This window comes from Lepisosteus oculatus, chromosome 1 (genome assembly GCF_040954835.1).
Source record: "Lepisosteus oculatus isolate fLepOcu1 chromosome 1, fLepOcu1.hap2, whole genome shotgun sequence".
Lineage (NCBI taxonomy): Eukaryota > Metazoa > Chordata > Actinopteri > Semionotiformes > Lepisosteidae > Lepisosteus > Lepisosteus oculatus.
Genome location: NC_090696.1, coordinates 45,347,087 through 45,369,995, shown reverse-complemented (window position 1 = coordinate 45,369,995; position 22,909 = coordinate 45,347,087). Strand labels below are relative to the sequence as shown.

General features: G+C 35.8%; 1 protein-coding gene across 5 annotated transcripts in view; it reads right to left on the bottom strand.

The window, feature by feature from the left end:
• Window positions 1-22,909, bottom strand: part of cc2d2a (coiled-coil and C2 domain containing 2A) — a 44,597-nt gene that overhangs the window by 2,474 nt on the left and 19,214 nt on the right. For 4 of the 5 annotated variants that reach the window (XM_069190398.1, XM_015345024.2, XM_069190402.1 and 1 more), the window contains 23 exons: window positions 21,604-21,813; window positions 20,730-20,836; window positions 20,276-20,416; window positions 19,630-19,786; window positions 18,699-18,946; window positions 18,115-18,292; window positions 16,230-16,383; window positions 15,689-15,836; window positions 14,589-14,727; window positions 13,766-13,969; window positions 12,684-12,776; window positions 12,245-12,336; window positions 8,878-9,045; window positions 8,382-8,481; window positions 6,141-6,250; window positions 5,656-5,752; window positions 5,445-5,543; window positions 4,643-4,819; window positions 3,591-3,794; window positions 2,909-2,998; window positions 1,808-1,921; window positions 1,195-1,329; window positions 503-625 (listed from right to left, as the gene is read on the bottom strand). In XM_069190398.1, coding sequence (XP_069046499.1) covers window positions 503-625; window positions 1,195-1,329; window positions 1,808-1,921; window positions 2,909-2,998; window positions 3,591-3,794; window positions 4,643-4,819; window positions 5,445-5,543; window positions 5,656-5,752; window positions 6,141-6,250; window positions 8,382-8,481; window positions 8,878-9,045; window positions 12,245-12,336; window positions 12,684-12,776; window positions 13,766-13,969; window positions 14,589-14,727; window positions 15,689-15,836; window positions 16,230-16,383; window positions 18,115-18,292; window positions 18,699-18,946; window positions 19,630-19,786; window positions 20,276-20,416; window positions 20,730-20,836; window positions 21,604-21,813 — 3,288 coding nt within the window. Of the gene's footprint in view, window positions 1-502; window positions 626-1,194; window positions 1,330-1,807; window positions 1,922-2,908; window positions 2,999-3,590; window positions 3,795-4,642; window positions 4,820-5,444; window positions 5,544-5,655; window positions 5,753-6,140; window positions 6,251-8,381; window positions 8,482-8,877; window positions 9,046-12,244; window positions 12,337-12,683; window positions 12,777-13,765; window positions 13,970-14,588; window positions 14,728-15,688; window positions 15,837-16,229; window positions 16,384-18,114; window positions 18,293-18,698; window positions 18,947-19,629; window positions 19,787-20,275; window positions 20,417-20,729; window positions 20,837-21,603; window positions 21,814-22,909 lie in introns of those variants that run through there. The other variant, XM_069190417.1, reaches the window with a different exon arrangement.

Below are 22,909 nucleotides of genomic sequence, written 5' to 3'. Positions count from 1 at the left end.
ATGTTGAATTCTGAATACAGAGTAAAAAGGAAAACTCCATACTAGACAAGCAGCAGCTCAGAGTTCATCCTAATTTCTGTAGTGTGAAGTTGACTAGAGAGCACATGACTCCCCTCTGGAAGACATACCAGTCCATCATAGGGATTACCTCCCAGCAATGCTGGTCCTCACTTATACAACTGGAACAACTGGTATAAAGAACCTCCATCAAATGTACAATGACAGTATGTACAGCAGGGACTACAACACACAACCTGTCACTTGTGGGAGTCCAATTACTTACTCATGATGCTATGTCACCCTCTACTGTATACAGAATAGTTTTCTTCACATCAAAGTATTGAAAATCCCTAAAGCAAGTTAATAAAATTAGAATTCTACCCTTGTTCAGGTATAAATTGCATAATTTGATTATCTTAACTGAAAAGTGCATTGATTTTATTCTAGGGTAAGGATATAGTTATTTATATATATACAGTATATAACAGGCAGCATGCCTCACCTGAATGCTGGACAGGCCTGGATGTGAAAAGCTTCTTGAAAAGAATGGCCTCCACAATTTGGATTTAGTGATGTCAAAACTTATTCTCATGGGAGCATCATATTGTTGAATATTAAACCACACCTTAAAAACAAAGTATTTTGACAGATTCCAAATTGAATAATTAGCAATGTTTTACTTTTTCTGTTTGTGAATTACATTCTATAACCGCCTGCTTTAAAGTTTTCGTGAAATGGGTCACTTATTAAACGCTGCAGGTGTTGCTATGTTGTCCAGAGCCAAAATCGCCCTGCTCGGCTAATCCCACTTTATCCTTAGTAGTGCTCGGCCACAGGAGTGCTGACTCTTGCGAAATCTTATCTGTCAGCTCTTACCATGAGTCAGGCTAAAACCTGTGACAACTAGATCATAGAGCTCAACTGAGGTTGAGGCTCAATGTGTTGGCCCCAGTACATTTAAATTAAAAGAAATTTTAGACATAAATAAAACTCACTTAAATTCGAGGTTTCCTAAATTAGAAACTCTTTGAATTTTTTCAAGTTTAAAAAAACTTTTAAAAATGTGTAAAAAACTAATCAAGTGGTAAAAGACTTCCAATTATTCAAATTAAACCTATAAAGTAAAAATGTAGTTAAAAACTGAATCACTGTTCATAAATAATCAAGTCTGAAGAATCCTGTATATACACTCACATTGTCAGCATTCACAAGGCACCCCACACTTTGCAGTGGGCAGAAGGTATCAAATTGACCATAATATTGGCCTTTGCTAGGGTTCCAAATAACATATCGACTTTGTTCATAAGTCAGTACATAAGCAGTCGTCCCCTATATAGAAATAAGACAAGCACACAAAACAAAAGATGACACAAACAGTGCACGTACTTTCTCAAAACAATATGTACAATATGATAGTTACAGAATTTTTTAGCACCTGCTGTATACTGTATACTCAAAGCTTTATGAAAACAAGGGTCATTGGTCATAATGTACAAAGATCTTAAAAAATACAAAAAAGGACTGTAAGATGACCCATTAATTTGGTGTCAGACATTCAGTAATTAAGATATAGTCTACTACCTTCATAAAAAAGAAACTTTTGTAAAATAAATCTTTTGTAAAATATAAACGTAAGTGTGCACTTGAGTAATGTTGTCTAAAATTAATTTAATATCAGCATTTAATATCAATGCTCAGATAGTATATTTTAGAATTTTAGTAAAACTAAAAACTCAAATTCCACCCAGCAAAAAGTGGCACTTCTTGTAAATGTTGAAAACCTATAGTAATCTAACAGCTGTTTTACCTCAGGAATAGCAGTTCCAATGATAAGCCAAGATTTCTTGCCCATTGCCAGAAAATAATTGCACAGCAAGACTGCATGCTCTTCTTCATCTCCTGCCAAAAGGTCTAGGAATTGCTACAACAACAAAAAAAATTAAAATTATGCACACTGTACATGTATTCATCCATCAGCTCAAGAATCCACATGATATCGCTATTTTCATTCACACATCTGACACATTTCTTCTGGGAGAAATTACTAAATTATGAAGTGGTGGATAGATTTTGAAATGGTAAAATCCATGTTAATAATGAAAACTGCACTTTGAGAACCCACAAAACTAAGGTTGCTGCTGGAAGAGGTGTTAGTGGGGCCAGCAGGGGGCGCTTACCCTGTGGTCCATGTGGGTCCTAATGCCCCAGTATAGTGACGGGGACACTTTACTGTAAAACAGGTGCAGTCATTCGGTTGAGACGTAAAACCGAGGTCCTGACTCTCTGTGGTCATTAAAAATCCCAGGGTGTTTCTCGAAAAGAGTAGGGGTGTAACCCCGGAGTCCTGGCCAAATTTCCCATTGGCCCTTACCAATCATGGCCTCCTAATAATCCCCCTCTATGAATTGGCTACATTACTCTGCTCTCCTCCCCACTGATAGCTGATGTGTGGTGAGCGTACTGGCGCACTATGGCTGCCAGGTGGATACTGCACATTGGTGTTGGTGGAGAGGAGTTCCCATTACCTGTAAAGCGCTTTGAGTGGAGTGTCCAGAAAAGCGCTATATAAGTGTAAGCAATAATTATTATTATTATTATTAAAACCAAAAACGTTTTGAAACAAAAAGAATTCAAAGGAATGTTAAAATGGTGGTGTTCAAAAAGAGTTGGAATCCATGTCAGTGAACTTGTTTATTGGTTCTGTCATTGTTTTGATAAAGAAGTAAAAACAATAGAACACTTCCTGCAATTAAAATGTGCATTAAAAATGAAAATGCCCACACAAAGATGGGTGTGTTCACAGATCATGGAAGGTAAAAAAACCTCTCCTGCAGCTGAATTCATGCTGAAAGATGATTATGTTTCTCTTATACATGTAAGTATTAGAACACTTAGTTCAGCTACTCACATCGCAGGTGCTCCACAGGTCACAGATGCCAGCAAAGGAAACGCTGTCAGGCAAGAAGGGGATGAGGGACACATAGTGAGCCACCAATTCCTACAGGAAGATGTACAAGAGAGATAATAAAGCAATCTCTTAAAAAAAAATCGAAAGAGATTCTTAGATTATTTGGCCATGTACCATATTAATTAAATACAACATTGGCAGGTTGTATTTCTAGAAAAAAAACTGTGGACAGACCATTTAAAATCATAATATCAAATAATCGAGCCCAAAACAGTATAATCGGATTTTGGTGATACTGCATACAACAGATGTGACCAACTGAGATTACCATTTATACACATTAGTCTGATTTTGTTATACATTAATATCAATAGAACCTAAAAAACCCTAATTGTAATATGAAAGTAACAAAAGCCATCAAGCAATAGCTGTTACAGTAGCACAGAGCCCTTCAGAGAAAAAATACTGGAAACTGTCCAAATGTCCAAGTCTCCTTGTGTGTTTCTCACAGGAGGAGGATGGTGGAGTTACTTTACATTTCTGACCTCTGCAATACATTTGCTTATGAAATGTAAGCTTTATGATCTCATAATGGTATTTTAATTACACTAAAAAGTGTTATCTCCACAAACAAATAGAAATCTGACTCCTAAAGCCCAAACAAGAATATCCAAACACTTACAGATGTCTCCTGCAGGCTATTGGGAAAGGCGTCTAGCAGCTCCTGAGGAGGGTTGAGTGGCTTGATGTATCTCGTAATAAAGACTGTCTTTCCGTTGATATCAATAACAGTAGTGAGGCACTGACGGCTGGGGAACTTGGCAGCAGCTTCTTTCTCGAAGGTGTTTGCTGCCTGCAGAAGCTTCTCTTCTTCCTGGGTATCAAACTGATTGAATTTCAACAGTCAGGGATAAAACAAACACCAGGACAACTTCATGTTTAAAACAATAGAAACATTTAAAACCTCTAAAATCACACTTTCAACTGAATGTTTAATTAAGGCTTCAAATTGCACTGCATCAAAATTAAATGAACACAAATTAAACATTATATAACACTAGCTAGAAGATGTGTTAAACTACACAGGTGTGTACTGCACAACACAGAAGAACATGTTTGTACAAAAAGAGGAACTGTTTCCTAAAAACGACATAAATATCTTGAAACTTTACCTTCATCTCCTTCATCTAAAGAATAGCAGCAAAAATTAAAGAAAAACAAAGCAAACTGAACAAAAACTCTAAAAATGAAAGAAAAATGCATCTATGAAATCAGCAAAATGTTAAGAGCTGGACACTTTAAAATTTGAAATTAAGACTGGCATATGTAAAAAGAAAAAATACTTTATTGTATACTGTAAATGCAGGTTAGTAATAAAACAGAATAAAAACCAGACTATGTCCAAAATGCACCAAGAAACTTTCAAGAAAAATGTATGTAGAATGCAACTTCTGTAGCAAGCATTCAAAGACTGGTAAACACAAAGGCATCACAAAGGGTAAAAAGCCTAGGACACTAGTTTTCAGTAGCTGGAATCCTCCAGGTTTCAGAAATGTAATAATTAGTAATTGCAAAAGTCATGAAAGACAATCAAATAAGCAAACAGTAAGTTCAGCTTAGAAATTGAGAGCCATTTCACAACAATAAATGGAAGAACCTATCCCATCTAGGGACAGGAATTGCCTTGTGACCACACAGTGTAGTAGGGAAGTCAAACAGACAACCAGAATGTACCTTTTCTCTCTGTGTTTCTCCAGGCACCAGCTGGGGCTCAATGGTTATGAAGAGCGTAATGTAAGAGCCCTCACTCAGACACCTCACTGCATCATAACCTCCCTCACTAGCCAGACTGTGCTCCTTGCTGTAACCCAGCAGCACTGGTGGTGTATTAATCTTAAAAGTACCATCGATCTACAGAAAAAATACAAAATACACAAAATACAAAAGTTCAAACTGAATTTACACTTAAAGTGCCAATTTAGAACCTAGATGCTGATCGTCAACAGTTCATGCTCTGTTTTCTACAGCACTTTTAAATTTTTTGTTCCTAAAAGAATGAAAAAATGTTGCAATTCAGATGAATGATTTAGACAAAATTACATTTTGAGCCCAACACACATTAAATTTTCCAGACCAATTGTAATGATTGAAACATTCATCAATTAAAAAAAAATGGTGGGTGCACTGATGTTGAATGTTGTTACTCTATGAACAAGAACTTACAATATAATCATCTGTGTAATCAATGCCTGCTGTGCAATGTCTTTAAAGAATGCTACTTAATCGTCAATTATTACTTCCTTGTTCAGTAGACTGCAAAGTTAAAATACCTACAACCAACATGAAAGTGCAATAGAGGTGCAATGTTGCATCACATCTGCAGTTTATGAACAAATTACAGCTGCAAATTCCAATTTGCTTTTGTTATCATTATATCAAGGGACTTAGAGTTTAATAGATTACCAATTGTTTCATTGCACAGTATATGTATTTAGAATATACATCTTAAATTAGGTGTATTATGTTCAATGTTTACCCGCGACTGTAAATAAATGGTGGTGAAAGGAATCCTGACAGATCCCAGCCAGTGCCTCTCAATCCGAGTATGAATTTCACTTCCTCTTTCTCGGTCATCCTGTAAAAATTACATCAAGATGCTGATGGTCAACGGCACCTGCACTGACATATTCAGTCAAATAAAACAGAAAATATTGTCAACATTTGTCAAGCATAGTTTTACCACCCACCTGTACCACATCATATAGGATTTCGTCGAAGACGTTGATGAAGATATCATCCTTTATTGACTGCAAGCTAGTTGTACTGTAATCCCCATTGGGGGCTCTGAAAGAGACAAACAGAAGTACAGAAGGATGTAGGAACAAGTAATAGGTTTATTCCATGCTGAAAATAGAAGAAAGAAAACACATTTCGGCCGTAGAGACTTCTTCAGGTGTAGAAGCATTTATAGAAGTATAGAAGTATAGCAAAAGCTAGCCAGTTTTACACTACTTGCAGTTTGGAAACAGTCTTGTTCTGGAACATCAGTCAAAACTACAATAAAAATCACCTGGTCCACATAAAGGTTTCTTTTTAATGAACAACAAATGTAACTGAGAGAGTGAAAAATGAAAGTTAGGTTTCGGACGTTTTAACATCAGAATAGCCAAAAAAAAGGCACGGGTTGCTAATGCCGAGGATGGCTGTGATCTTAGTCTGCTGCCGTAGTTACCTGAAGGGTAGTTCTAGTTCCTCATTCCAGTTTGGGTTAGGCCCATCTGCTGCTGTCGTTTGTCGCACAGTGCGCTGAAATGTAACTTCTACAAACGGACGAATCAAAACCTGGTAGAAAATAATATTTTTTTTAAAAAAGGTTATTGTTATTGATTTTTGCTGTGTTCCAAAACCATCACTCAAAGAAAATCATCGTTAATCATTATGATAAAGAAACGGGAAAAAATCAAGTCTGATGTATGTACAGTTTTGTGCAAAAGTTTGAGTACCCCTGACCAAATTACATGTTTTGTTGATTTTCTAAGTGAAAAGAAGTTAACACAACCTCTGCAGCGAACAAAATTAAACTTGACATGTTTCTGCAAATATTAATGCTCAGTTACTATTTACTTGATAAATTTAACAGATTGAAAAAAATAAAACAGTAAATGTGGCATGTGCAAAAGTTTGGGCACCCTTCCAGTTGATCCACTAACGTAATTTTTTGTAAGGTCTCAGAACTAAATTGACTCGTTAGGCCTTAATCTAAGTTAGGTGATGACAATTCCAGAGCTTCATAAGTTCTCTGACTCTTCGAACCTCTCAGGGTGTTGTGCTTACACTCAAGAACCATGGTCTCCTCTAAGCAGATGACTAAGGATCAGAAAATAAAGATAACTGACTCTTACAAAACAGGGGAAGGCTATAAAAAGATATCTAAACGCTTCCTGCTTGCAATTTCCACTGTCCGAAATGTCATTAAGAAATGGAAATTAAGGGGAACTGTTGAAGTCAAGACAAGATCTGGAAAACCAAGAAAAATCTCTAACTGTAGAACTGCTTGTAGACTGGTCAGGAATGCAAAACAAAACCCCCATATCACTGCAAAGGACCTGCAGGAAGGTTTAGCTGGCACAGGCATAGTGTTGCACTGGTCAGTGCAGTTTTGCTTGCACAAACATGATCTACATGGAAGAGTCATCCGAAAGAAACCTTACCTGCGATCTCATCACAAAAGGTAACATCTGAAGTATGCAACACAACACTTACATAAGCCAGAGGCATTTTGGAACCAAGTGCTGTGGTCTGATGAAGTAAAAATTGAATTATTTGGCTATAATCACCAAGGGTACGTTTGGAGAAAAAAGGAGAAGCATTTGAAGAAAAGAACACCTTGCCAACTGTTAAAAATGGTGGTGGATCTATTATGCTTTGGGGTTGTGTGGCAGCCAGTGGCACAGGAAATATTGTGTGGGTAGAGGGAAGAATGGATTCTACTAAGTGTCATCCTGGAAGCTAATGTCCCACAGTCAGTGAAGAAACTGAAGCTGAAAAGAGGTTGGATATAACAACAAGACAATGTTTCAAAAAATACCTCAAAATCAACCATGAAGTACTTTAAGAAATGAAAGATGAAGGTTTTGGAATGGCCTTCACAGACCCAAAATGAATATTATTGAAAATCTGTGGGTAGATCTCAAACACGCACTGCATGCAAGATGACGTAGGAATATTTCTGAACTAGAACCGTTCTGCAAGGAAGAGTGGGAAAAAATTCCTAAAGCAAGAACAGAAAGACTGTTAGCTGGATACAAGAAACATTTGGAAGCTGTGATTTCTGCCAAAGCGGGTGTCACCAAGTACTGACTGATAGAGTGCCCAAACTTTTGCACATGCCACACTTACTGTTTTATTTTTTTCAATCTGTTAAATTTAGCAAATAAATGATAGCTGTGCATCAACATTTACAGAAATATGTCAAGTTTAATTGTGCTCGCTGCAGAGGTTGTGTCAACTTCTTTTCACTTAGAAAATCAACAAAACATGTCATTTGGCCAGGGGTGCCCAAACGTTGGCATACAACTGTATGTAATGAAATAATAACAACAACCTATAATTATGGTCCTTTCCAAATCATGTTTAAAAATTATTATCTTATTTATCTGGATCTAAGTCTGAAACCTAAAGCTGTAAATCAAGGAACTCCAATAAAACTCATCTACAGAAATTAAGAGTACTAGGGGATTTCTTGTGATCCAACAAGCAAAACTAGAGCGGCGCCCTGTAGTTCATGGGAGAGCCGGGGCTGTCATGAACTAACTGTGGTGGGAAGTTATGGTATACAATTGGCTGAGCATCCTCAAACTGTAATCCTAGTCACATGTCTATGAGCTTTAAGAATCAGGAAAGAGGTGTATTTTTCCTCCAGCTGATGCTAACTCTCTCATAAGAACACTTTACAGCTTACTGTACAGTTTACCTGGTTTAGTGGCCAGTCATTATTCTGTACAGGACTCTGTGATGGATTCCCAGTAAACGATTCTGTTAAAGACCGAGCAGATTTTGATGCTACGGATTTACTAAAAAAACAAAGCAAACATTATGAAGGTGTCAGCACAGTTTATAATGAAGGCAAAAGCAAGAGAAATAACTGTAGAGAGGTATGATGATGTACATTAAAACTGAATTCCAATTCCATTCAATAATGAGCATGTTAAAATGGTGGTGCAATTTATTTCATTTTAACATTTTATTGAGACTACTTTTCTTTCTTCCACTGTTTTGTTTATCTGTGGGCAACAATAGCTTGTTGTCTGTAAATGTCATTGCAAATATTTTATTTTCTTAACTGACTCATGAGATTAAGAAAAAAGATTCTTCTCAGTATTACTTACTTTTTCAAATTTGAATAAAATAACTTGATGGCTGTACTGAACATAATTAAATAATGTTTTTTTTCTTCTTTTGGCACCTACCTTGTCTGGGGTTTCCGTATTGGAATATCATAGGCTCTAACAACATTCACAAGAAGTTTGATATCACCATCTGACAAGTTCTGCGCTGTCACCTTCTTTCTCTCCTTTCTCCTGGGCTTAAGAGGACGCTTGGGTTCTGTTAATTTGAAAAGATTGATGCCCAAAACCCTAACAAGAAACCAAACATAAATTAAAAACTAAACCAAACCCTATTTTACATAGTGTACTACTATCAAATACTCATACTTCAGACAAACTCAGAATTTACATATTTGTTTCCTGTTAAAGATGCATGTCCTTTCTATGAGTGTGGAAAAAGACCTTATTCTGCTTATACTGTACTTATGCAAAACATAATTTTCAAATAAGATAATATTAAAAAAACAAAACAATCTAATGTTCCCAAGAAGCTTATATAAAGACAAACACAAGAATACATTCAAACCATTAAAGCTAAATTAGTGAAGCACTAACTACACACAAGACAAACACACTGAAATAAATATAAATGTACTGCGGGGAAAAAAAACAATCATAACATACCCAGATCCCTCAGCACTAAAACATAAGGCAAAGCAAACCAAGAAAATGGAAAATAAAAGAGAATGGACATAAATGAGACAGCACATCAAATACAAAGCACTCTGTAGAATAAAACATTTTAAATGAAACCTGGATTCTTTGTAAAAAAATGTTTTTGTATATATGCACATGCTGACTGAAAAGAGAAACAGCATGTATTTGACTTCTATTCAACAAAAGACAGCAACATCCATCTTTTCTTTCATATGGAAATACCATTTATAAATGGTTTTGTAGCATTTGCAAATAAAGAGAAAATTTAAATGGCGAAAATAAAATTCTACATCCTGATTCACTATGTATTTGAAGAGACATCAATTAAAGTAATATAAAATGAATTTTCAGTCTGTAATCAAAGCTTTAAATAAGTTGCGTTGTTTCCTATATTACATTCAGCGTCTGTGGCATTCGCTTCAATATGTGTACTTGTGCATAGTCTCTCACCATGCAGATGCAGCCATTTAAATGCACGGTAAAACCCTGTACTGCACGGAATTATCTGCAGTTTAGCGCGGTATACCGCGGTATGTGATTAGCTGGCCAAAATAACTGACAGGCGGCACCCATGGTGCATTGGTTGTTAGTGAAATTATTTCTTCATTTAAAATCTCTTTACTGTGCATGTTTAAATCTGCTTAATACTAAACATTAATATGGAATTTTACAACTAAAGGGAAATTTTAGTAGCTGAACATAAAAAGAAGAGGAGCATAACGTGTCTGAAGGTCATAAACGATATTAATTTAGGAATATAAACATATTATGTTAACTGTATACAGTATATATGGTTTGAGTAGTTGTGTTTGTTCGATACTTTTTGGCTTTCTACTTGAAATGCCAACATACACTTCACAAAACTGTAATCTAGTCATGGACACAAAGGAAGACGTGTAGATAAGGTCACTAGTTATCAGGTAACCCTTCAGGATGTGCAACCCTGCCTCAAAACCTGAAAAAGTATAAATATGACAGTATTGCTGAGTTTTAAAAAATGCGATGATAACATTGCCGTTGAGCATACCTACAGTGCCATGCAAAAGTATTTCACCCCTTGCAAAGTTTCCACATTTTATCACATTCTGAGCTTGTAATCATAACAAACAGGACTGATAAAGATAAAACAAGCTAATAGTATATAAATTGGACTTTTAAAGAAAATTAGATCATTCTATTGGCTATGGCCAATCAGTTCATATACAAAAGAATAGTTTGATTGTTCACAGGAAAAAGTATAATAATCTCTGTCTGTGTATAATCAAATTGGTTAAACTTGAATTCACAGTAAATAAACCTATCTCATTAAGTTTCCATCATAAGACAGATTTTGAATTTCAAGAAACGCACATAATGAAATGACAAATCAACCATGAAGACAAAAAAGACCTTTTGAAACAAGGTTAAAGAAGCCTTAAATTGAATATGATCCCAGGCAAGCTTAGATTAGGGTTGACACTGTATTTTGATAATATCCTGGTCCCTGGTCCCTATACAAAGGTGGCTTCTGATGATAACTGACATGAAAGATGCCTTTACTGAACAGGACTCGTCTTCAATCTCTTTTGAGATGTACAGCAGATATGTTGCAAAACAAAAATTAACATTTTGGTGTAAATGCAAAGGCATTATGTCTGACACAAGCCCAACACAGCACATTATCCAGTCAGTCCATCTCACCTGTCTAGCATAGTGTTGGCATCATCATGTACACAGGAATGTTTCTTATAAGCAGGGACTGTGAAGATTGTTAGGATGGAGGGAAAATGGAGAGTGCAAAGCGCAGATGAATTCATAGGAAAACATACAAGAGATACCCAGTATTCTAAACCGGGGTAATTTCAGCATGGCAATGACCAGATTTATAAGGCTAAAGCCACACTAAGGCTGTCTGTCAAGAAGAGAGTGAATGTCCTTGACTGGCCCAGTCAAGTCCTTACTTGAATTCAATGGAAAATTTATGGTGAGGCATGATGACTGCAGTTCTTCACCTATCCGCAACAAACTTGTCAGAACTTTGAAAAGGATCCTATCCATGACTTGTAATTATTCAAACTGTGATATTGTTGGTAGAGGCTGAATGCTTTTGCAAGGCACTATATATATGTTTGACATTTTACCTGTTACCTGATAACCAATGACACTGTAATATTTTGGTACTGTAATTTTATTTTTACACAAAATCATTTTATAGTACAGTTAAAATTATATATAGACTTTTCCATAATTATTTCCAAAACTATATATTTATATGTATAACTATATATATGTAGATTCAGTATTTGACTTGTGTGGACTTAGACTCAACTTAAATGTTACTGTATGTCTTTTTGTATATGTTTTACTCTTAGATTCCAATTGTCCACGAAAGATCTGGGTCAAGAAAATTATGCATACCTGTATACATTTCACTTATACTGGAAAGGGACTTCCATGACATCTTGGAAAAAGCAAATGCACTGTGCAAAAGGGATCCTATTATGTTAAAAACTTAAAATAAAATACTCTACCTAATTCCTGTGGTAAAATAAGACATTGCAAACACAGTCAACAACTTTCAAAAGATGTCAGGTGTATTAGCTGAAACTAAATTTCTAATGAAGTTGAAAAGATTAAGATTCAATCAGAAATAAAAAATGTATTTCAATTCACAATACTTTCATATTCTGCTATACCAAACATAACGGGCACTAAAATGATACACCACGAAAATGCAGAACCAATCGGGATGGCCTGGGTGCAAAATGGCAAACAAGTATACAAGTAGAAGTATTTGAATCCTTCTTTTTACCCAATACTTGGGACCTCCTCTTCTACAACCAGGTCGGACAAGATAAAATGATGCTTTGCTATCAGAAACCTATTCATCACAGCCTCTCTGACCTAGGAAGGAAAACAATATGAATTACCACTGACACTTACAGAAAACTGGCACCTGCAAATTCGTTTGTCAACCAGGGGAAAACTACTGTCATTATTGAATGATTAAACATACAAAATAAGTTAAAAAGCAAACTGTGTGCATTTTTCCCCTCACAGTTCTTTTATCAAATGGCAAATAATAGGATTATTATAGTGGTACACAGATTTAAAATACAGATGATAAGTGCAGACATATTAATAAGTTAGATATTTTACATGAATTGTGTAACAGAAACAAGTGTTTTGTAACCCAGAAATAACAGTACAAATCACCGTCTTAAAAACTTAATAGGATGCACTTCTCTCACCTTTTGCAGATATTTGGCAACCAGTGCTCTGTGAGCATCCAAATGATCCTTCATATCAATGACCTCTCCCTCACGCAGTCTTTTTTCATATTCCTGAATGGAAAGCAAAAAGTTTTCTATCATAGAAATTCTACACAAATGGTACTAAGAATCTTCACTTAGGATACTGACGTTTCTATTTTTTTCGCTTAAAGACTTTTCAGCCTCTTCATAAGAAAATATTTTCAACTGCAATTTTAATTTTTAACACTTTACTCTTAGGTTGAAGCATGTAGTTAAAATGTTAGAGCTATATTTAAAAAAAGAAGTGCCCACTATTATTATATTCGGGGACTTATCGACATGTCCAACGGGACTAACAATACATTATTGAACTGAAGCTTTTGGCATTTTAACAAATAATATCTCACAATATTAATATATTCTCACAATATAATATATAAGAGGTTGAAGCTAGCAGCCATATCACCCTGCAACTCACAACTGGCAACCTACTGAAGCTAAGCAGGTGGGAGCCTGGTCAGTACCTGGATGGGAGACCTCCTGGGAAAATCTAAGGTTGCTGCTGGAAGAGGTGTTAGTGGGGCCAGCAGGGGGCGCTCACCCTGCGGTCCATGTGGGTCCTAATGCCCCAGTATAGTGACGGGGACACTATACTGTAAAACAGGCGCCATCCTTCGGATGAGACGTAAAACCGAGGTCCTGACTCTGTTGTCATTAAAAATCCCAGGGTGTTTCTCGAAAAGAGTAGGGGTGTAACCCCGGCTTCCTGGCCAAATTTCCCATTGGCCCTTACCAATCATGGCCTCCTAATAATCCCCATCTATGAATTGGATTCATTACTCTGCTCTCCTCCCCACTGATAGCTAATGTGTGTTGAGCGTTCTGGCGCACTATGGCTGCCGTCGCATCATCCAGGTGGATGCTGCACATTGGTGGTGGTGGAGGGGAGTCCCCATTACCTGTAAAGCGCTTTGAGTGGAGTGTCCAGAAAAGCGCTATATAAGTGTAAGCAATTATTATTATTATTATTTAGGTGCTATATAGAAAATAAAAACAAAAATAGCTGAAACAAATCTAACCTGGAACACCTTATCCGTGATCTCCCTGTCCAATGCAGGTACTTTCTTATAGTTACGAAACTCTGTCACTTCCTGGTTCCTCAGCATCAAAAGCCTGAACCTCTTGGATCTCTGAAACTCCTCTTCAGAGATGAAGTTAAAATCCTCCTGCAGCTGCTCCAGTCGGAAGAAGTCTGGCACGTGGACCTCCCCACTGCTGGCAATCTAATCCCACACAATCACACAATTTTACCACTGTGACAATAGTAGGGATGCAACAACAGTAGTGAGATTACAATACAACTATGATACTGAAAGAAAGAATAACATTCTTACTGATTAATCTGTATGGTTTGATAAGTCATGTCAAGGAGCTGCTTAATGAAAATACCTACAGAAACGTAACTAAAGAAATTGAAGAGTTAGAATAATTACATTTAAAATTAGTGTTTAGAACTACCTTGCAAAATCTCTTAAAATGTTCTGTTGTCTGTGAGTTTTAGAACAATATTTTTTGTTTGTAAATTTCACTTGCTCAACATTTCCAGAAAGCTGAAACAAAATAATTTGCAGGAATTATATTTACGCGTGACCAACACTATTTTTCTTAATAAAATATCTTCCAAAACCACTTCTACATTACAACAAATCAAATACACTTTTTCTAACAGATTATTTATATATTTTTTAAATCTCTACAAAAATTTATACTTTTTTTCCCATGTAATACTTGACCCTGAGAGTTTATGAAGGTCTGGCAGCAGACAGATAGCATGCCTTTAACTTCATTTCACTGACACTGCAGGTACATGGGTAGATAACAGGATAAATCTTAATCTCTTACAGTTAGAAGCTGCATAAGTGCAGCATTACTGGGGTCATTTGGATCCAGACGGGACTCAGCTGCCCATTTTGCCAGCTTCTTCATGTCACTTAATCCAGAGGCTCCAATACATGCAATAGCATCAAGCTGCTTCAGTGCACTTCAAAGAGAAAAAACACCATTTGAACCCAATGCATTTTGTCATAAACATTGTCTTTTGTAATGCATTCATGTTAAAGGAAAAGGATACTTTAAAGGATAAAGTACACTTTATTCTACAAATGTCTTTTTTCTCTCAGTGCAGTTCAATTTCGGGGCAAGAATAAAGAATCAGTTTATGAAGATTACTGAATTTCATTTAATCTGCTAAAACAGCTTAATTAAGTACAACATCTGTCAAACAATTTTCAAATAGTACTTCATATTTGGTATGTACACGTAGTTCTGTAATGTTTTACACTGTCTGGTCCCACCATCACTTCAATTACACTTACCATTATTGTCTATATTAAGGCTACACAAATATGTGCTTTCTAGTCTTCTAATGTAAATAACAGTAATTGACTGAAAAAAATATACGGCGGTTAGTGAAGTGCACTGGTGAATTATTCACAAATTCACTTCAGGGGTTCAGAAGACTTTCAGTTTTCAATATAGTCCTCTGGCACATTCATAAGTTTGCAATGAGCTGTACAACGATAATGATGGCCCCCTAATAAAATTCAATTGACTAATCCCTAAGACCCTTTTTGTCATCATTAAGGTTCTAACCTTCTTTGGACCAAAAGTGAAATTGGCACAGTGCAAATTCCAGACTGTAAGGTCAGTGGGCGAACCACACTCCACAATGCACTGCACACTAACCCTAGCTCTGGTCATGATGCAGAATAACAATGGCTGTGAGAACCTCTCAACACTGTAATAGACCTAACTTCAATATTGTTCTCCACAGTGCGTAGCATGCTGTATCTGTTACTGTTTAAAGGGTCATATGGAAGCAGTTGACAAGAACTACTTGTTACTGGTTACTGTACACATGCACTGTTAGAAACAACAACATTCCCTCTATTTATTGACTGATTCTCATATATATCATACTTTGTCAGCTAGCACATAGATACCTGTGTACTCCCCCAGTCTGCTGGGCTACAGGGGGGACCAGAGGAACACTGTTCTCTCCCACAGCCCAAGAAACACTGCAGGACAATCTACCAGAGGTCAACAAGATCAGCTTGTTACTGCCATCAGCCTCAAATGAAAAGGGCACATCTGGAATACAAGAGAATTATGGATATTCTTAAAATTAGGAGAAACATACCTATTTTTTGTTCTTGATAAACATATGGTGTATAATGTAGTACCATTGAATTTATTTATGCAATATTATACTGTGACATATTAAAAGCATAATCCAGAACTATGATAATTTCAATCCAGACCAAGCATATATAGCTATGTAATTACACTTTTGTGGTATTATAACTCCTTTAGTCAATATTTATTCACAAATATGTCTTTGTAAAAACATTTGGTAATACAAAGCGTTTTATTTTGTCATGACAATGTACATTTTTTTTTATTTATTCAGATAAATTTGCTTCCTTATGATAATAAGAATTCCAGTTTTCTGTGGTTTAATCTGAGAGAATGATTAAAACTTACCACTGCCTACCCCCTCATGGTCAAACATAACACGCTGGTTACTGCTGAACTCCAGTTCTTCAGAGGGGGCACTCCCTGTGAGAACTGTTGTCTCTGGGACAGGAACAAACACTTCTGCTAGCAAGGTATGGGAGGATCCCACTGTCTCAAAAATCTGAAAAAGGTTAAAACAGTTCATTCTATTTAAAATAGAAAGTTTTACCAAAAATCCCTTTGACTAAACACATATAGATATTATTACTGTATGTTTTCAAACAATGCAAGCAATACCTGTACGAATTGATTAATATAGTGATTTACATTTGTTATAGCCAACCTTAAGTATTGAATTTTAGAACCACTGCACATCGATCAAATTGCAGTGTCCATCCTTTGCTGTCTGTTGCTGCCATATTCATCTGTCTTTGTTCTAGTGTCTATTCTGTCTCTCCATGCTTTCTCAGAAGTATCTGAACCATCTTTCTGTCTCTCCACACTGTCTTAGGAAACACTGCTATTCTTCCTCAATGCTGGGGCGCAGACTCTGAGATCTCGTTTTAGACTGCTCTTTCTGCATCTTTGTTTGAGTTTATAAACTCTCTTTATATCTGTATATGTTTCTCTTCAATGTTTCTGGAATTACAAAATAACCTGTGTTTAAAACAAATCAAGAGAAAATATATAATATTTGGGCTTTTCGAAATCTCCTCTACAGAGTTTAAACAAAAGGCACACAATAAATAATACAGGAAAGAAAAACTGAATGTAACCATACATTATACCCATATGTGAATCTCAAAAAGATTGTTGTATTGGCTGTCAACAAGCAAACAAGCAAAAAAGGACATTTTATTTATGCCACCGTGAAAATGGCTTTTCAAATGACATGCTAGTCATTTCTATGTTTTTATGTACTGTATACATATAAAAATGGATTAAGAAAAGCTTTAAAGAAAATCTCTTTGCATTTTAACAGTTTTATCCATGAGTACTTTTTTTATCCAAGACATTAGATAGACCCTTTAATTCACTGCAGGTAAATTTGTTCTAATGTGTATTAAAAGTAAATAAAACAATTAGACAGGCAAAGATCAACAACTACAAATAAAGTTTTCATTTAGTTTTTTGGATGAAACAAGTTAAAAATAGTTCCAGTAGGTAGCTGCGTCAGAATGCATAGGCTGAAAGGAACAGGTAAAGGCTTATTCCATGCTGAAAAGAAAAGAAAAGAGACAACATTTTGGCTGTGGAGCCTTCTTCAAGTGTGGAGGCTCCACAGCTAAAACATTGTGTCTCTTTTCTTCTCCTTTCAGCACGGGATACACCTTTATCTGTTCCTTTGCAAGTTAAAAATATATCCATAACATTATATGTAGCCCCATTCAAATAAAACAAGGACATGCATTTAAATTCGAGAATAGGAGGTACTTATTTAGAGACGTGTGGGAGAATGGAACAAGCTACATAGACACGTTGTTGAAAATAATATCCTTATTTAGGCCTCCTTTCATTTGTAACCCTTCTTACTTCTTAATGTTATGTATATGTTAGGTCACTAATCAATGCTATGTGTAATAGTTGAAATTAAAGAACACCGAACTTAATCAGATTGTATGCTTCAGTGTAACTGGTGCCTAAAATTAACCTAAGTGAATTTTGATGTGCTTTTTGATATTTATATGTTAATTACACCATGCTTTAGTTTCAAATAAGAATTAGTTTTTATGTGTTTATTACTTTAATAACACAAAATTAAAACATTAATTTTGAGTTCAAATAAACAAGTTTCAATCAAAGCTCTTAAACTAATACTATTCCCTCCATAGTCTGATTCAGTTGTTTACTTTTTTCGTTATTCCATGCCTGTGAAGTTTGGAACTTTAATAATATCAAAGCTGTTACCTACCTGCAGCTTGACACTTTCTGGCCAATTGACTATTTTCAAATTAAAGATCTGCCCAAAGTGAACTCTGAAATCAGAGTTTAATGCACGGCTTGCAGTCCTAGAAACTTCCTTATTGTTGTAAAGAACTTTTGCAAATACAGAACGTTTAAGGACATCTTCCCTTCTTGATACTTCTCCCCTAGAAAGTAAAAAAAGGTTTCCATGTGAACACAACCAGTTTCAAAATACACAGACGTTATAGATGAAGTACTAGCCTGCAATATCCAAAGAAAACATGCAACTGACAAACAAGAGGTTCATAAAAAGCTTTGACAAAGAACACCAGTTATACACAAAATTCAGATCAAGCTAAAACATAACCTCATCCAGATGTAATGCACCACCACTATCCATGTTCTGCCAATTCATTGTCAGCTGTTTAGTACAGTTCCCAGATAACCTCTTGACTTCATTAACCACAACTGGTACTTGTGAAATTAATAAAGTGAAACAATTTTCAGGCTTCCATGTTTATTAACCCACAAGAATACAAAAGCTTTTGACTGTCTCTCTGCTGAGCAGTAGTCTGAAATACGAGTGGTCACCTTGGGCACTGCTCATTGGGTGTGACACTGCCAGTATTGCTCAGCTCAGGGAGGAGGACAGACTCCCCTGGTTTCCTGCGGATGTTGGCTGCTTTCTCCCGGACCTGCTGCTCCAGTGCCTCTTCATCAAGTGGCTCAGGAAGCGTTGGTTTTAGTGGCTCTTCCCCCATCTCTATGTCACTCTGCCCAGGACCCTCATCTTCCCCTTCATCTTGTAGCTGCTGTTTTTTCTTCTTTTTCTTTCTCGCCTTTTGGACAAGCAGAATAAAGCATGAAGATAAATGTGGTTCTCTCAGTCCCATATTGTGCATTTTTGGTCCTCAATCTGTTTGACATGCATTCAGCTTTAGACTGTAGTTGAAGACAAGCTAATGTTAGCATTTTCTTGACAACAAAATGATTAATGATAATCAATGAACTCACACATTTTTAAAAAGCAATGGCATTTTTATGTAATCACATTGAGACCTTCAAAAGCAATTATCATGAAATCAAATTGGAGACAACAGCGCATTTATATAACTCATAATATCTATACAAATGTCTAAAATAAACATGCTTTACCATAAAGTTGCTTATTAAGAGTCATTATCTGGCGCCTATCCTAAAAGCACAGAGTACAAGGCAGAGCAACAAGAAGGAGTGGTCACTAGTCCATTGCAGGACACAAAGAAGAAAGCACAATTCAGAGATGCCAGTGCATCTTTGGAAGAGGAGAGGAAACTACAGTATCCAAAAACAGGATTCTTCCAGGAAAAACAGGAAGAACATGCACCCTCCACCCAGAATGTGCTACAATAACAAATAATGTCCACAATATGAGGCTATTAATTCCCAAATTAAGACAATATAATACCAAATGTGTTAATTTAGAAAATTAAAGTCATTCAAAAAAAATTAAAAGCATTTTCTCTTTATAATGATAACCTACTTGCTTCTTTTTCCAGGCTTTCCACTCCTCATATTTTGTTTTATATTCAGAGAGCTTCTTCAGATATTCCTCCTCAAACTCATCCTTGAGCTCACAGATCTCTGCCTGAATTTCAGATTCATAAGATTGCTCATCTGCCACCCGGTCCACTTCCTCCCTCAAATACAAATCGTTTAAGTGCATTTAAAGGCTTTGCAGTCAAACCAATATCAATAGCACAGTTTTTAGTCCTCTTACATTTTAGAAAGGTCTGAGATACCACGACCACCATCACCACCACAGACAGACAAAATACTATGAATGTTTTAAAAGAGTCATGATATAAAGTAGCCATTCATTCAAGCATTTAAAGTCACATTATAAGTCAGCACACTATTTTGAAAATTATATAGCTCTAATGTGCAAGAGTTTGAAATATCACCCATTAAACATTGTATTGCTGATAATTACACATTTTCCATCAACAAATTTGAGAATGCTAAGCTACAATGTAAACACCAAAAAAGAAGCATATGCAATACTTGAACACTACAGAGTCACTTTCAATTGGAACCTGGTGATGTCAGAAGGACCCAAATCCATATTGGACAGAGATCTGTGGTGTGAATAGAAACACAGTATTGATATTGATACTTTTATAACATACCTTCTGAGGTAGAGCTTGAGTGGTGTATTAGTGAATTTCTGAAACTCTCTCAGGGATTTTATTTCCTTCCAGACCTTCACAATGTTTTTCAATAAGGATCGGTCCTTTTCTTGCTCCATGTCACGCAATTTGCGAGTGTGCCTGTAAAACAAAAATAAATCTAAATAAAATGATATATGAGGAAAAATACCTTATTTGGCCCTTTTCTTAAAAATGAATACTTTCATTACATCATATATTAATAACTGATGATAAATTAATGAAAAAATGTAAGAACTATTTTCATTCAAAACCTTCAAGAATGGAAGCTTTAAGAGATATGACATAATGTCGACAGTTTGTATATAGTCAAACAACACTAAAAACTAATGGTTTTCAAGGACTTGAAAATATCACTTTATACTTAAAATACAGCTAAAAATAATTAATCAATGCCAAGGTCTAAAAGATTCACCTGATCTCGCTTTTATACTCTAGTATCCTGTGCTGTGTAACAGGATCAAGGTCTTGTCCCCTGTGTTGTTCTGCGATATTGCGTACAGCATTCCTCAAAGCTCGTAGCTAAAGAATAAAAATAAATTACATGAATTCAACATGTCATAACATTACTTATAATGGTTTGTGAAAACAACATCATAGAATGAAGGATTTTGGTATGCACAGAACTGGGGATCGGGGGAAACACATTCCCATAGGCAAAAACTATACTTTGATGACACTGCATTCCACGCCCTTCCAAGCAAGCAAGCCCACATAGACATCAGTAGTCATCATACAGAGCTCACGACTTGCCCCATGATGTGTACTGTGGCTGTCAACAGGAACATGTTCTCCACTGTTCCACTTACCTTTACAAATCTCCTTGCTCCACTGTACACATTTCAAAAGAGTTCTACTTGAACAGCTAATTTCATAAAGTGATTAATAGATATTTCGGCTTTCTGAAACGCCATAAATAACAAATTAATCTACTGAAATAATTCCATAACAGAAATATTAAATACCAAATGTTATACAAAAAGATAATCAAAATATTCTGCAACTCATTAGAATTTCAAAGGAATGATCTCCACATGTTGACCATCTGTGAGAAGACTGCATGCATCATAATCTTCACAATCACTGCTCTTTCATCATAATGGGCATGATTAACAATCTTGATTAAATACCATTGTATTATTAAAACACACAGCTTAAAGCTCTATAGCGAAATGAATCTGCGTGAACTATTCTAACCATTATTAAAACAAACAGAAAAGACCCCGAGAAGCAAGACCAACTTGCTGAGAGATAAAGGTTTAACATGTCTATGTAAGAAGAACACAGACCTTGTCAGTGAGAAGGCCAGTCAGATTCTTCTGCTGCCATGTCAAGTGCTGGTCATACATTTGGGCCAATCTGGCAGCCAGCACATGCTCTCGGCTGAAGAGGGGATGGTGAGTGAAAATTAAGCCAGAGACGTCAATATCCAGCTGAAAGTCCCCTTGAGGATCTCCTGCCCCTGGGATGTACCGGCTCGTGTACTTGGACTTTGCTGGCTTTAAGGTAAACACACCAAAGTCTGGAATTACTACAACGACAATCAATCTTTCAGTTGAAGGAAATCTTTCACTCTACTTCGCACTTATTCTGCAGGAGAAAAAGGAGACATTTAAAAAGCAGAATTCCAATTTCTAGGTAATGATTGTGAGTAAACTGTATTTGATCAAATAGTATGTTAGAAAACACATAAAATACTTATAGTTTTTTTTTTACTCTTAATAACAAGATTTCATCCAAATATAAAAATGGATTACAGCAAAATAAATGTCTGAGGACTGAAAAACAGATTTTAACAGACAAATTATGCCATTTAAATGCAAAACAATCATTCTTTGCTGGGAAAATTAAAAAATATATAATTAGGTTTAGCCTTCTTAAGTCTCTTTATTTTGACATTTCAGAATTTAATCAAAATTAAAGCAACAGCATTGTCTAACTTTAAAAAAAATGGCAGAAACGTTTGGCTATGTTTCTCCAAGATGCTCATCAAACTTTGTTTAAAATGAAACCTTTCAATCTTGAAAGTAAACAAAATAAATTTAAATTAACATCAGTCCCTTGTTTTATTTCTGCACATGTGTATGCAGCAAAATCAAGCTCTGTTGGTTACAAAAAGAATGTCTTAAAAAAAAGAAATATACTGAAGATTAAAAGACTCTACTATGAAAATACATTTCACCAATAAAAAGAGTACGCAAGTTATAATTGATGTACCCATTTCAAACACAGAAGGAACAAATTCACACACGGCTGTAAACTAGAATTCAGTTTAAGTAAAATTCACAGAGTAGGTCCGATTACCTAAAATATTATAACTGTTATAACTTCACACAGAAATATAACCTGTTATAACTAGATATAGCAGCAAGCCCAATATTAACCAAACTCTAATTGTTTCTTCGTAGAATTTAGTTCTTCCAGATTCACTGTCAGAACATAAAGAACCAATTTAGCTCTAAAGCAAAAAACAAAAATGCAGCCAGTTAATGTTTTTAATCTAGCCCTCTACTTACCATCAAAATACATTTGGTTTTATGTCATGGTAACGTAATGGAATACATTTTGTGAATGTTTTTTCTCTTATGAAGATAT